The 15125-nt window shown below is 37.8% G+C and overlaps 1 protein-coding gene across 1 annotated transcript in view; it reads right to left on the reverse strand.

Annotated features, from left to right (window-relative positions):
- Positions 1–3382: 3382 nt before the first annotated feature.
- LOC110443102 (NUAK family SNF1-like kinase 1) overlaps positions 3383–15125 on the reverse strand; it is a 42201-nt gene continuing 30458 nt past the window's right edge. Inside the window, exons 5-7 of the mRNA XM_021487098.1 lie at positions 13818–13937; positions 6930–7062; positions 3383–6606 (exon numbers count right to left, since the gene is read on the reverse strand). Coding sequence (XP_021342773.1) covers positions 5549–6606; positions 6930–7062; positions 13818–13937 — 1311 coding nt within the window. The 3' untranslated portion in view covers positions 3383–5548. The remainder of the gene's footprint in view (positions 6607–6929; positions 7063–13817; positions 13938–15125) is intronic.

Genomic DNA, 15125 nt, shown 5'->3' on the forward strand with positions numbered 1-15125 from the left:
TGTCAGTTCATATTTTGTGGTTTTGTTAGTTCTCTGAGACAGCCAAGTCTAGTGATTCCGTTTGATCTTGGGACACACAAATCCCACGATCCCGTTATTCCCATCAACACTCCAACCTTATGATTCCGTTAGTTTCCCGAGGGACACTAAACTTTTTTGTTGTGATTTTGTTAGTTCACGCGGCACTCCAGACTTATTTCGTTCCTGTCTCTGACAGTTATCCTATTTGTGATTCCTTAAGAAACGGTAACCGGTCAGTCTTTACTACATTCTCCATTGTTCTAAAGAATGACCAGTAATTATTTTTTTGCAGAAAATATGCTGAAAATGTCATCGTATTTCAATTTATTTGCCGTTAGAATGTGTCTGTTTGTCGTGCCCAAAATAGTTCTAATTAGTTTCGGCTCTGCAGTTCTAATTCCGTAATGTCCCTCTCTGTGGTGATTTGCTGCTGTTACAGGGGACAAATCATTCAATTACAACAACGTATCGCGTGTGTCTAGAAGTAGGTATTAATCACAGACAAAACCTCCCTGTGTTGCTTGTGCATAGCTTTGAGCATCAGAGAACCCTATTAATACAGCACATTTCAGCGTTAGATGGTTTATAACGGACACATCCCGTTCTTAAGGAGGAAAAAACACTAATACTGCACCGTGGGAAACATTTCTTATAATTACATTTTCCAAGAAACGTCTCCTGGTTGTACTACTGCTGTGAGGTATTTGTCATTCTTTCCCCAAAATGCGACGACGCATGCGTCATTTGGCTTTTTCAATGTGTGCCCACAGACAAAGGAGCGAGTTCTCTCAGCATCCCCTAGTGTAATGAACGTGCGACCCGACTCATTACGTCCTGGTTTGCCTTCCTTTGACATTTAAGCGTGCTTTCCTCGCCATTCCCTCTTTGATTGCAATTGTAGTAGAGTCAAGTGGGTTATGCACATATTACAGACGATTATCTTAGTGCTGAATGGTTAGCAGAAGACCAGTCTCTGTCACGTTGGTACAGCATTGGTGCAAATTTGTCCCTGTAGAACTACCTTTCTCGGCAGCAGAGAATTACTCAGCACCAATTTCCTATAGAACGCCAAATCAACATACATGCAATTATATACACCTATCTTCAAATAAATGAGCATACCTTCAATTCAATTATTAAGTTACCTTCAATTTAATTGAAGATGTCACTTTAAGTCATTCGGAGGTATTGCTAATTCAGCTGAACCTATCTTCAATTGAACTGATTAAAGTTAAGTATAAATGAGAAACACCAAGCTTTACATGAAATGAGACTATCTTCAGTTTAATTAATCAAAGGTTCAATTCAAGAAGATAATTAAATATACGTTAATTCTGGCGTTCCATTTTTTTCTGGTCATCAGTAAACCATTTCTGTTAATATAGTCGAACATCTGTCCGCTGCGCATGAAGGAAAGGCCCTCGTGTTCTTGGATTTGCAGTCGACACAGGCGCATTTGATCGGGACCAGTTCTTCCTCTTTACCCGACCCCAATATAGGAACGTTTGGTAACCGTGGACATTGATTTTGGGGCCTTCTTGAAATCGTTTTTTATCATGATTAAAAGCATACCATGTATAGAAAACGACTCATATATCGGCTACCATCTTAACAATGTACATTCGTCATTGTAGTCTATATTATACGCCCTTTCACATCTAAAACCGGCCCAATATGATACTCCTATTCTGCCAGCTGAACGAAGTATATGTCTATTTTTAACGTTTTATCGACCACGTTGTGTGACGTAATACATTTAATCCAGGTTGGACCCAGTAACACAGTGGAGAATAAGAAGGGCGGTATTTCTGTTGGCCACTGTTTATCATTATATAATGGAAAAGGTCCGACAAAACAAGCTTAGGGCATGTGATGAAGGGTTTTACAGACAACGTCCCGATAAAACTTACCCTATATAACCTATTGATGTGCCCAATTGATGTCGGAATTCTTATATTACGTCAGAACAGCTGCACACTCATGCAGAAATAATGCTGTGCTGGTCATAGTGACGTTTTTGATTTTGCCAGATCTCGTCGACAAAAATAAAACTGTATGACTTTTTTCAAGGACGAAAAACCACAAGAGAATAATAAAGAACAGAATCGGAATTTGAACTGAAAATTGATGAGACAGGGGAAAATACGAACTTAGAAAAGAAACTTTTACAAGGAGACCATTGGACACGGACCAGGCATTCCTGAAGGTTATCATCTTCTGATTCATCCACGACAGCCGCCGGCCATGCATCCTCGATATTCCAGGGGTTACGCTCACTTACGCTCTCTACACCCCTGGAATATGTCAAAGCAAAATTGAAGGCCCAAAGATAGCTGTTTGATTGGTCTCAGGTAAAAAAAATAATCATAGATTATGTTTTTGGATGGCATCATTTTGTTATATAATCTGTTATTCTGGGAAGAATTTAAGGAACTTGCTATGGATACTCATTGTCTCCATTCCAAGTTTAATTTGTATGACTCCTCGGATGGTTTCCCATAAATAAATGAATAAACTTGTGGATTATGATGTTAAACAGCTAGTGTTGTCAATAACATTTGGAGTAAGACGGCATTTCAGAGGTATACACGGTGGGTCAAGTGGTAGATCGAAGCCGTCCAGTATACAGTTTTAGTGAAGTTTCTATTTATAGTAACAGTGACCTTGACCTTTGACCTGCGGACCTGAAAAGCAATCCCAAGCACGCACTTTTGGTAAGGAAGCACTGCATGAAGTTTGAGTTTGATCGGTCCAAGGAAACTCAAGTTATCGCACGAAAACAGATTTTCTATTTATAGTAACAGTGACCTTGACCTTGCCGCCGCCGCCAAAGCAATACCTATATGTGTCACCAGCTTTTCGCAGGCGACACAATTACAAAGGAGAGACGCCCGACTTCAAAGCCTGTCAATTTTTACTGTTGCGTGACCGCGAGATTCTTTTGATTTAAACATAATTTTATTTGCATCTAATATACAAAAGGGATTAAGCATCTTTTGATGTACATCAAAGGATCGAAGTAGTCTTCTTGTCTCATCAACAATGTGGTGCACACCGAGCCTTCAATTTTGCTATGACACATTCCAGGGGTGCAGGGAGCGAAGATAGCCACCATGTATATAATGTCACGTCCTCAAAGTGAGTACCGGGGTATTCACAACGAAACCACAAGGACGGTATTAGGATAGGTAGTATGGTTGTTGCAACAAGAAAGGGAAAGTTCAAGATAGGGAAATCTAAATCTACTATAACACTGTTTACTGTCACACAAGTCTGGCTCCTGCCGACTATTACATTGACTGTATGTCAAATGGAGACAGTTGTCACTGTGACATCAACAACAGATAAAAAACAAGAGATGTAAGATTTATTGTTTTATTTCGTTTGTGATAGTTTTACTTATCAATAAATTAAATGATGAATGACATTTAAGGAATTACAATTATTTAAGGAAATATTTGGGACAAATATAATATGGAATTACTGCACAAAACTTTTAATGTTGGCTTCAATACTATAAAGCTCATTCATACTTTCATGACCAAACAATCTCTCCGAATTCTGGGTATTTATTTCCGGTTCAGTACTTTCAATATCTAAATCAATGTCTTACAGGCAAACAGTATCAAGCAACACCTAGCACAAATGTACCACAAAGTTAAGTTTGATTTTATAGATGTTTGATGGAACATTTGTAATTCTTTGTGAAATGAAGTTTCATCTATACTTGGTCTGATTAATTTTGTTTCTTTGAAATTCCACTTTCATTAAATCAGTCATACATGTTCAGTGAAGCACACACACCCCTTTTTTGTATGATTCACACCTGCAACACACATATACAACACATTTAACACACACTTATACAACACACCTGTCACTCATTTAGGACAGAACACGTTGGAAGCACTAAGAGCTAAATCTACCACTACAGACTTGTGTCCTAATTACTTGACACACCACTCCGTCACAGCTGACCTTGACAGTCAATAAACAGTATACGTGACCTGGACAATCAAGATATATTCACTGTGTCGACCTTGACGGAGTAATATAGACATGCACAATGACCTTGACAATGTGACTGTAAACCTCAGACACACACTGACAGCAACACGAATACAAACCGGAAACACACACAGACAATACACATGCTAACACAATTTGACAGCATACTTAATATTCTAGACTCTTTCTTTTCATGTTGAGACTCTTGGTACACTCCTTTTCGAAGTTAAGAATAATTGTTTACAACAATAATTTGAGCATTCATAGACTATAAATATCTATAAAATTTCAAAAATCCAATGATAAATGCTTTAACATATTAACATTTTGTACATTGCCAAAATAAACTGAATTTGTAGAATTGATATTTGACTTGTTAGTGTCCTGAATGTATTGTGTGTTTCAGATTTTGGGACAACAGCCAAAAATTATATTTACAATTATCACTTATGTTTTCAACATTTAAATTAAATAGACATTGATACAATTTTGGCATCGTGAACGTGGCTTGTGGGAATATCACAATAGCATTATAATGTTAACTACATGTAAAGTGAAAGTTAGCTACTGGAAATGCTGACTGGTACACGTAATGTTCCCTCTCATGTACTAGAAGACACACATGTAACTTAAAGCGTAAATACTACTTTATAAATAAATACAAAAATTCACACATACTTATAGTAATGAGAATTTCTGAACAAAAGCTTACATAAAATGTACATATCTTCTCCCTTACAGGAATCAGTGCCAAACAGAAATGTCGAAATATTACATAATAAGACATGACTGTCGAACTGTTATGCAGAACAGAGTCTCCTGTGGATTAAAAATCTTTCAACTCTTCAGACAAACGTCTTCCAATCTATAAGCGTCCCTGCTAGAAACTTTAATGCCTTAGGTATATCCAATTAATGGATCTACTATCTTGTTTGAAGCAAATTACTGCCACAGAGGGAGAAGTTCAGACTTTGTTCTACATAACAGTTCTGGAAATAATAAATGTGCTTGCTGCAGTTGGACTGCTATCGAAAATGAGATCATGACAAAAACACCATGGCAGAACCATCATCTCAGAGCACCAAACATTGCGTTCTTCTTGTGTGGATGAGCAACAGATTATACGACCAATCTAAATATAGACTAGAAATTGCATTACAGGTCACAGCGGCTATAGCTACGTGGGGTTGTTATGACACCTCCTAGTATAATGCTACCCCTAAATAACAGCTAGGCAATTAGCTATCACTGCTAGTTAATGTACGAAAGTAATCCTTTTAAGCACCGAAACAATTACATGCATTCCACGGTAACCATGGGAACCATTTGACTGCTAAAACCAAATAATAACCAAAAGATTCTAGCTGGCGAAAATATAGTCCCATGCATCACAATAGTTGTCACTACTAAACATGTAGGGATTGTTATAATGAACTTATGTATACAGTGAAGAGATACTGACGTGTATCTATACACCAACACCATACAAGTCTGTCACGGGTCACAAACAGGACCCATGTTAAAGTTTTTGGGAAATGTCAGGTCTGCTTTGGTCAAAATGTCCTGAATCGCCCCTGGTTCTGTATTCATTGCTACTGGGTCCAGGGTCAAGACCTGCATTGAAGCCACCCAAGTGATCGATTCCATCAGAGGAGGTTACAATTCCAAACTTGGACAGATTCAGATACTGGTCGTCTCCACTGTCATACGAAAAGTCCAGTATTTCTGCAGAGGAGTTGGATCCTATACTACAAGCACTAAGCCTCTTTCTGGCATCGGTGGTTCCGGGCTGCTTCAGTATGCCCCGACGAGGCACCACTGTCACACTCCTCTCACTGACATTGTCTGCTGGTGTATATGATGTACCACTATGTACAAAGTCTGATGCTTGGTTGCGACAGATCTGTGAGTTTGGGGCAGTATTCTCCCCTCCATGTAGAACCTGATCAATGTCCGACAGGTTGTAAGTCATGGAGGTATTCTCCTTTGTTTCAGATTCACCAGGACTTTTCACACTATTCTCATTAAGAACACATCCACTGTCACCTCCGGAGAATTTACCCTTCCTTTTGAGAATTCCCCTTGCAGGTTTCTTCTCGGAATCGAACACTTTTTTTATCTCTTCACTGGAGTTACCTGCCCCTTCTGTAGCAGAACAAAAAACCTCAGGTCCTTGTTCGGGCATGGTCATAGAGTCTGTATAGCCATTGACACACTGAGTATCCCCGACCTCCATCGATGGCAGTGAGTCGTGGCATTTTGATTCCCGACAAGCTGTATCACACGGGTCCTCGCTCGACCTGCTGTTGTTACTGCTTGTACTACCACTTGACGGCTTTTTGAGGATGCTCTTCAAAGGCTTGGCAGATTTCATATCCACTTCGCCTTCGCTGTCTGACGACAAGCTCTGGTTGTGACGCAGAGTGACCGGCTTGAGGAAGTCAGGATTTGGGTACGGAGCCCCACATGGGGTCTTGTTGTGATGGAGGTTCACCCACCAATGGTTCAGGATGTCCGTCACACCTGCCCGTTTGGCGGGGTTCACTGTCAATAGGTGGCGAATAAGACCCGCACATTCTATAACAAAAAAGGTTGATGAAAATTATTGAATCCATATTTTTTAAACTAAAATTGTTAACAAGGTGCTAACAAAGCTACAAGTAGTCAGTGATACCTCTATGAGTCTTTACTCCTAATTAAAAACAGTTTTATAATGACTTGCGTTACCCAAAGTATTGTGATATAACGCCAAATGTTAAAATAAAGTGTAACACCTGTGAATAACAGTATTTGTACTTATGACACATGCATATTAATAAGTCATTCAATGGGGGCTGAACCTAGATTGATCAAATAAAGTTTAAGATTTGATTTCTTTTTAAATCATTGTTTTTACAAACCTGCAGCATTTGTAGGTTCATAATAGTCCCCATTAGATATCTGTTTTCTCAAAACTTTGAAGTCAGAACTGTCAAATGGCATGGCTCCATACACCAGGGTGTATAGGACAACTCCCAGGCTCCAACAGTCTACCTGTAACGAGATAAACATAGCACACCTGTACAAGTTGGCCATAACACATGTCAGCTTTCTGTAGATCTGTGTACTATAATGTATCTAACATTTTAATGGCTTTAATACCTTTTTAAAAAAATATTCTGATAAAATGTTTTGAAAGACTGTGTGTAGATTTCTATCTCTTGCTAACTGTCTGGCAGTTTTGATGTCCAGAGGAAATGACAGAGGGAATTTTTAACCCATAGGTCAATGACACACAAATATATGACTAAACAATTTTTTAGATTTTTTTTCTTCGTTAAGTATACATATACATCTTTTTGTAATGGCTAATGATTTCCATTTTAATGTAGATTTTTTTTAGTTTTAGCCACAAAATATATGAAACAAGAATTGTCTTATACCCCGAGGATATTAGATTCTGTGTACCAACATAAATTTCCAGATTAGGGAACTGATTGATGCTATAATTACTGACATTTATAGAGAAATATAAGTCTGATAATTTGACCGATTTACTGCCGACTCTATATATAACGGTACTTAATGATGATACACTGGGCCAGGCCATGTGTGACTGAGATGATCTCCTAGGTAATGGTGTGTGTCATGTTTCTGTGGGAGGTGTCACAACGCCTCGCTCAGTCTATTTAACATCGCTATGTGATAAAAATTCTGTGATGATGGAAGATTGATTGCATCTACGCAAACAAATTTTAAACGACAATGGCGTCTCTTTTCTTTTTCTGTGACAAAAATATCCATTTTAGGAGAGTTTTCGGCTCCAAGATAATATCAAATTTTCTGAAGTTAACTGCTCAATACAGAGAAAACCAGATTATAAATAGAAAGGCAAAGCTGCATTATTAGATTTCACAAAGAAGGTTTCAGAAGGCGATCAAAATTATCTTACATAAAAAAGATTGTTTGACAAATTTATTTCCAAAATTGATTCCAAGAAATACACAAGTTCCTTTGGATTCCATGAAACTATCAAGGAGAAGTATATAATATACCTCACCTGAAGATTTAACAGACTATTCAGTCGATCTCCCAGTCTATTAAACCTTCAGACGTGTGTTGCATTTTTTTTTTAAAGAGAACATTGACTGTGCAGTGTAAGATATATATAGTGTCGTTGGTGACCCAGTCATAACATCCTGTTCAATTTTAATAGTGACTGATTCTGTTACAAAGGACACGTGTGCCTGGCCGAGTATTTGAAGAGGACCAAGTCTTCCCAGTAACTGTGCAATGTTTGATAACAGTATGATTTAAGGGTACCTGAACTCAAAGTGGGGCATGTAGGTAACTACAGGAGAAGTAGTTATGTGGAGTAAGTAATTGTAGATGTAGCCAATGATAGGGATACATAGATCTACACAAGGTGGGTATATAAATACAGGGTTAGGGTGAGGGGGTTAGGTAACTACAGGGTTAGGGTGAGGGGGTAAGGTAACTACAGGGTTAGGGTGCCCCCTACAAGGTTAGGGTGAGGTGGTTAGGTAACTACAGGGTTAGGGTGAGGGGGTTAGGTAACTACAGGGGAAGGGTGGGGGGTTAGGTAACTTCAGGGTTAGGGGGAGGGGGTTAGGTAACTACAGGTTAGGGGGGGGGGTTTAGGTAACTACAGGGTCAGGGGGAGGGGGTTAGGTAACTACAGGGTTAGGGTGAGGGGGGAAGGTAACTACAGGGGTAAGTGAAGGGGTAAGGTAACTACAGGGTGAGGGTGAGGGGGTAAGGTAACTACAGGGCTAGGGTAAGGGGGTAAGGTAACTACAGGGTGAGGGTGAGGGGGTTAGGTAACTACATGGTAAGGGTGAGGGGGTTAGGTAACTACAGGTTAAGGGTGGGGGGTAAGGTAACTACATGGCTAGGGTAAGGGGGTAAGGTAACTACAGGGTGAGGGTGAGGGGGTTAGGTAATTACATGGTAAGGGTGAGGGGGTTAGGTAACTACAGGTTAAGGGTGAGGGGGTTAGGTAATTACATGGTAAGGGTGAGGGGGTAAGGTAACTGCAGGGGTAGGGTAAGGGGGTAAGGTAACTACAGGGATAGGGTGAGGGGGTAAGGTAACTACAGGGATAGGGTGAGGGGGTAAGGTAACTACAGGGCTAGGGTAAGGGGGTAAGGTAACTACGGGGTGAGGGTGAGGGGGTTAGGTAATTACATGGTAAGGGTGAGGGGGTTAGGTAACTACAGGGTTAGGGTGAGGGGTAAGGTAACTACAGGGTTAGGGTGAGGGGGTAAGGTAACTACATGGCTAGGGTAAGGGGGTCACAGGTAAGGTAACTATTACTGTAGCGACCAACGGGGTAGACACAGATTCTGTAATCCAATCTTAATTTAAAGGATGTGATGGGTAAATACTGACGTGAATCTATAGAAGTGTTAACAATAAGCTTACTAAATAATTTATTTCAGTATCTTGTTTAACAAAGTAAGATGAACATGGTTATATTTCTGAATCTAAATTTAGTTTAATAATTCAATGGGTGATATTCTGAAGTATATATTATATCAGATAATTATAAGAGGATTAAGTGTATGACAGCCATGAATAAGGGCATCAGACTTGGTGTATAGGTGTATACATCTAAGAATAAGGGTATCAGACTTGGTGCATAGGAGTATTCGTCTATGAATGGGTATCAGACTTGGTGTACAGGTGTATACATCTATGAATAAGGCTATCAGACTTGGTGTATATGAGTATTCATCTATGAATGGGTATCAGACTTGGTTTATAGGAGTATTCATATATGAATAAGGGTATCCGACTTGGTGTATAGGGGTATACATCTATGAATAAGTGTATCAGACTTGGTGTACAGGTGTATACATCTAAGAATAAGGGTATCAGACTTGGTTTATAGGAGTATTCATCTATAAATAAGGGCATCAGACTTGGTGTATAGTTGTATACATCTATGAATACGGGTATCAGACTTGGTGCATAGGAGTATTCGTCTATGAATGGGTATCAGACTTGGTGCATAGGAGTATTCGTCTATGAATAAGGGTGTCAGACTTGGTGTATAGATGAATACACCTATACACCAAGTGTGATGCCCTTATTCATAGATGCATACACCTATACACCAAGTGTGATGCCCTTATTCATATATGAATAAGGGCATCAGACTTGGTGTACAGGTGTATACATCTATGAATAATGGTATCAGACTTGGTTTATAGGAGTATTCATTTATGAATGGGTATCAGACTTGGTTTATAGGAGTATTCATTTATGAATGGGTATCAGACTTGGTTTATAGGAGTATTCATCTATAAATAAGGGCATCAGACTTGGTGTAAAGGTGTATACATCTAAGAATAAGGGTATCAGACTTGGTGCATAGGAGTATTCGTCTATGAATAAGGGTATCAGGCTTGGGATATAGGTGTATACATCTATGAATACGGGTATCAGACTTGGTGTATAGGTGTATACATCTATGAATAAGGGAATCAGACTTGGTGTATAGGTGTATTCATCTATGAATAAGGGTATCAGACTTGGTGTATAGGTGTATACATCTATGAATAAGGGTATCAGACTTGGTGTATAGGTGTATTCAAGTGTTTGGGTATCAAAAAATACAGTGTTCTTATCTCCAAGTGCAAAACGTGTCCTTTCTAATGCCCTTATTAAAATATACCTCCAGTGAAATCTGTCTAAACAGGAAATCTTGTAGGGATCAAGACGTTCAGCTAGACTAGACAGGATTTTGTTACTGATCTTGAAAGGTAAATAGCTTAACCTTTTTGATGATCTTGTTTATACAGAATTCTGGATTAGACAGGTTTTTGTTAAAGATCTTATTGTTTACACAGGTTTCTGGATTAGACAGGTTCAGTTTCCAAGGTCTATTGATATGTCAAAGCCGTCAAGATCATGACACTCAATTGAAGAAATATCTTCAAACAATACCATGATATAACCTACTGAAACAGGTAATATTCTGTCAATTTAAACATCAAAGAATAAAACAGGGGGAATTCAATTTTTAAAATGTATTTTGATATTGATAAAATATTGAATTGTGCTTTAAACGACAGATTGAGTAGGTAGTTACCTCACTATAATGGGCTGTTTTATGGAGTCCTAATGGATTTCTGTATTCCCTGAGGCCCTAGCCTGCTGTGTAAAGCCTGTTTTACATTAATCACAATTATCCCCCTCCTCATTTCCTGCTATGTATAGGCACAACTCACACAGATCAATGATATCATTTATCACACTGCTGACTTGGCCTACATCACTCTGTTAGACAGAAAACCATTCCTCCTTATTTTGTTATCTGGTAATTTTATTTTAAACAATTTAAATGACATCACATTGAGATAACTTCATCAACTGTAATTAATTGTGTTTTCAACAAAATAAATTTTATGTCTTTTTGTAAACATTGTTTTGGGTGCACATCAATTTTATGTCTTCTTGTAAACATTGTTTTGGGTACATCAATTTTCCAAAAAAACATAAAGTCGCTTCATAGTTGCAAAAATATGGATGAAAATGCAGGCAACAAAATCTGTTCCTATATCCTCGTCAACCTTATGTACGGTAAATCAGTATAATTTGAATCTTACAATGGTGTAATACACGGAAGGATTTAAATGAATTTAAAATATAAAGTTGAAGAATGTTATTTAAGCGTTTCCAGAGCACAGCAGGACTACACAGAGGGACATAGAGACACACAAAACTTATAGGACATGAATAAGATAAATTTTGATAAAAATGCACATTTTTTATTTTCACTTTATCCCATTGGGATTATAAAACACCTTTGAAATTAATTCAAACTCACATGATAAAGAGAAAACAGGTTTGAGACGGGTAAGTTCTGTGTGCTATGTCAAACAGGTGGTCCCTATCATAACACCCATCACCATCATTACCTACACACTGCAACTATTATTGCGCTTTGATAGCTTCTTGTGTGAAAAAATTTGCATCCTACTTTTTGAAATAGACGAAACATTCTTAAGTCTTGTATTTAAACATTTTATTTTTCTCATTTGATCCTTGCTCAAAATTCGGAGGTCATTGTTAACACTGTAATGTGAGGAGATTAAGTTGTGGTGTACATTTTAATCTACTAGCCAGGCATGTCTGAGGGCTTTCTGGGAGGTAAACCCTCTTAGTAGTTTGACATGATTTCAGTGGAATTCCATTTCCCTGATGACAGATACCCCTACAGCTACCTGTTCTAGAGTAAGTGAAGGGGGGGNCTTTCTGTGATAAGATTGTGTTATAAACACGAAGAAACTACACAAGCCTGGCCCTTCTATTTCAGAAAGTATAAGGCAAAGAATGGCCCTATCTTCATTACTCTGGCGTTAATGGGTAAAACTGCACCAGTCTGTCACAGTATTAGTGAACTACTGTCATCGAGTCAAGTTAAATGATAACATAATCACTACAAGTATGGTAGACACGAATCATTTGTATCACATACCATTAGCTTTATAATGAATTTTGTCAAACTTTTAACTTTTCAACCTGAACTTTTTTTTTAAAGCAAACCTAAAATACTGATATTTTCACGTTTATAAGTGATGATATTCTAGATCCAAAAATAACTTTGTTGGTGAATTTAAAATTAAGGAAGTATTTATTTCGAAAAATTTAACTTCTGTCTTTGTGAGATATTGAAGAAGCTTGTTTCTACAGAACATCACATGTCATAGTCTTAGGATTGATAAGGAAAGTGTAATACACTAGGGTCACTCTGTCTACTGGTCTAATTGTCACCAGTTTAAACTTCATTGTTAAACAAATAGATGAACCACAGACTGTGCTTTCCATTGTACAGCCTGTCACATCCTCAGGGTCTCTATGTTTTATGTAAATACTGGTGGATACACGAAGGTTTTTCACCCTAAGTTAGTGTGCATCTGTCATTGTTCCCAGTGTTGACATATCAATATCATTGAGTATATTAAACTGAGTATTTAACTCATTCAACCCCAAAGGCACAATTGAACTCTTCCAATTCAAAGATTGGAATAGTTCATTGTGAAATTCAGGGGTAGATAAGTAAAGGTCTATATATACAGAGTCGGACATTAACATATGAAGTAACCGTACATGTGAAAGAAAACATTTATCTAAGGTTACCTGGGATCCATATACATCTCTACAATGTTTATCACTGATATCGACACACTTCATTAACTTAAAGAAAAATTTGAGCAAACAAAAAGTTTGTTAAATATTTTTCATGCACGATCTGAGATTTGAGATTACAATGGGTTTCATTTAAACCCCATCCACCTGTAGTGCTAGACTCATCCAAACAGATCATTGTCGGTTTACAGGGACCAGTGGGTCAGAATACATTATGTCTTTTTGGAAATGATGGATCTTGATCAGATAAAAAAGTTTATGCTGGAGATAAGATTCACAGCGTGAGCTACACATGTTGTGCTGTCTCGATATCTCCTAAAACATGTGAGTGCTTGTGTACATTCTCAAGGTCAACCTAAGGCCATTCCTTGCAACCTTAAGCCATCAATGATTTACCTTCAGGCAAATGTGTAATTACCGGCCTGACTAGTTTGTTTTGTTTTCATTCTAAACCTGATTTTACTTCACTTCCAGAGTTATATTAAGTTGTTTCCAAATTGAGAACTGTACCAAATTCAATAAACTGTATTCAGTTTGTTAATTACCACAGTAAGTTGATCAAAAAGATGTTGAAGTCAGGAGTATTAACCAAATCTCTGTCAGAGGTTATAAGATAAATAACAAGTGCATACCTCCGGACCATGGTAGGGGTTGCCGTTGACGATTTCCGGGGAGGCGTACAGGGGGCTGCCACAGTAGGTCGACAGGAGTTTATTCTGGCTGAAGTAATTAGACAAACCAAAGTCTGCAATCTGGAAATAAAACGGGAAATAATTCACTTTCAATAACATTTAAATGACATTCTTTTGACATGTAAACTTCCGTGGGGAAACACTGGTGCCAATGTATAACACTCCCACCCATATCCTTACGCTGTTTCAACAAAACCTGTTGTTACTCTCAAAGTGTCCTCAAATACCTTGCATGGCTGTTTACATAAAACTTGTCAAATGCTCTCAGCAAATTTGTTTTCTTCGGTATTTCATTTTCATATTTTTTTAAAAGTTTCGCTTAAAAGCATGGATTAATGTACACACAGTACTTACAGTAATGCAGTTCAATTTCTATACCACATCAAGTATACCGACCCATTAGATAACACTTTTTGTAGTCCTATGTACAATGTGTTCAAATCACTTCCATTTGACAAGTAACTTTATCTTCAAATCACAAGCAGATTATTAAGTCAAACCAAAATGTTGCAGTAAATTGCTTTGAATTTTAAAAATTACATTTTTGCAAAATACTTTTATGCTGATTTCCATTGATTTATTTTAGTTTTCTCCAAAAATTCTGTGACGTCAATTTGTTTTTTGAAACCCCCCCACAATTTTAGGTGTTCTGTTGTTGATGTCGCTGTTGTTTTATATATGTATACGTAAGGGGTTTAATGCAGTATTGCATTTGAAATAATTACACAAAAGTTGACTTGTCTACATTTATTATTTTGTTCTTTTAAAATACAAAGCTAACAAATCAACTTCTTTTCTAGATACATTTTACATCATTGTATATAACTATAAAATGTCAAAGATCTTTACCGTACATGAATATGTTAATGTTCAGACATGAATATTTAGGCGACAAGTTTATGTAGATGACAAATGACTATGTCATTGCATTATTCTGTGGGCTAATGATGAGTGTATCACACCAGCTGGTCCCCACAGTCATCACAACGTACGTACAATACAGAAGTGGAACAACAACACAATGTACACGTAGTACCAACAATACAGTAGTGGAACAACAACACAATGTACACGTGGTACGAACAATACAGTAGTGGAACAACATCACAATGTACATGTAGTACCAACAATACAGAAGTGGAACAACAACACAATGTATACGTAGTACCAACAATACAGTAGTGGAACAACAACACAATGTACACGTAGTACCAACAATACAGTAGTGGAACAACAACACAATGTACA

This window comes from Mizuhopecten yessoensis, unplaced genomic scaffold (genome assembly GCF_002113885.1).
Source record: "Mizuhopecten yessoensis strain PY_sf001 unplaced genomic scaffold, ASM211388v2 scaffold716325, whole genome shotgun sequence".
NCBI lineage: Eukaryota > Metazoa > Mollusca > Bivalvia > Pectinida > Pectinidae > Mizuhopecten > Mizuhopecten yessoensis.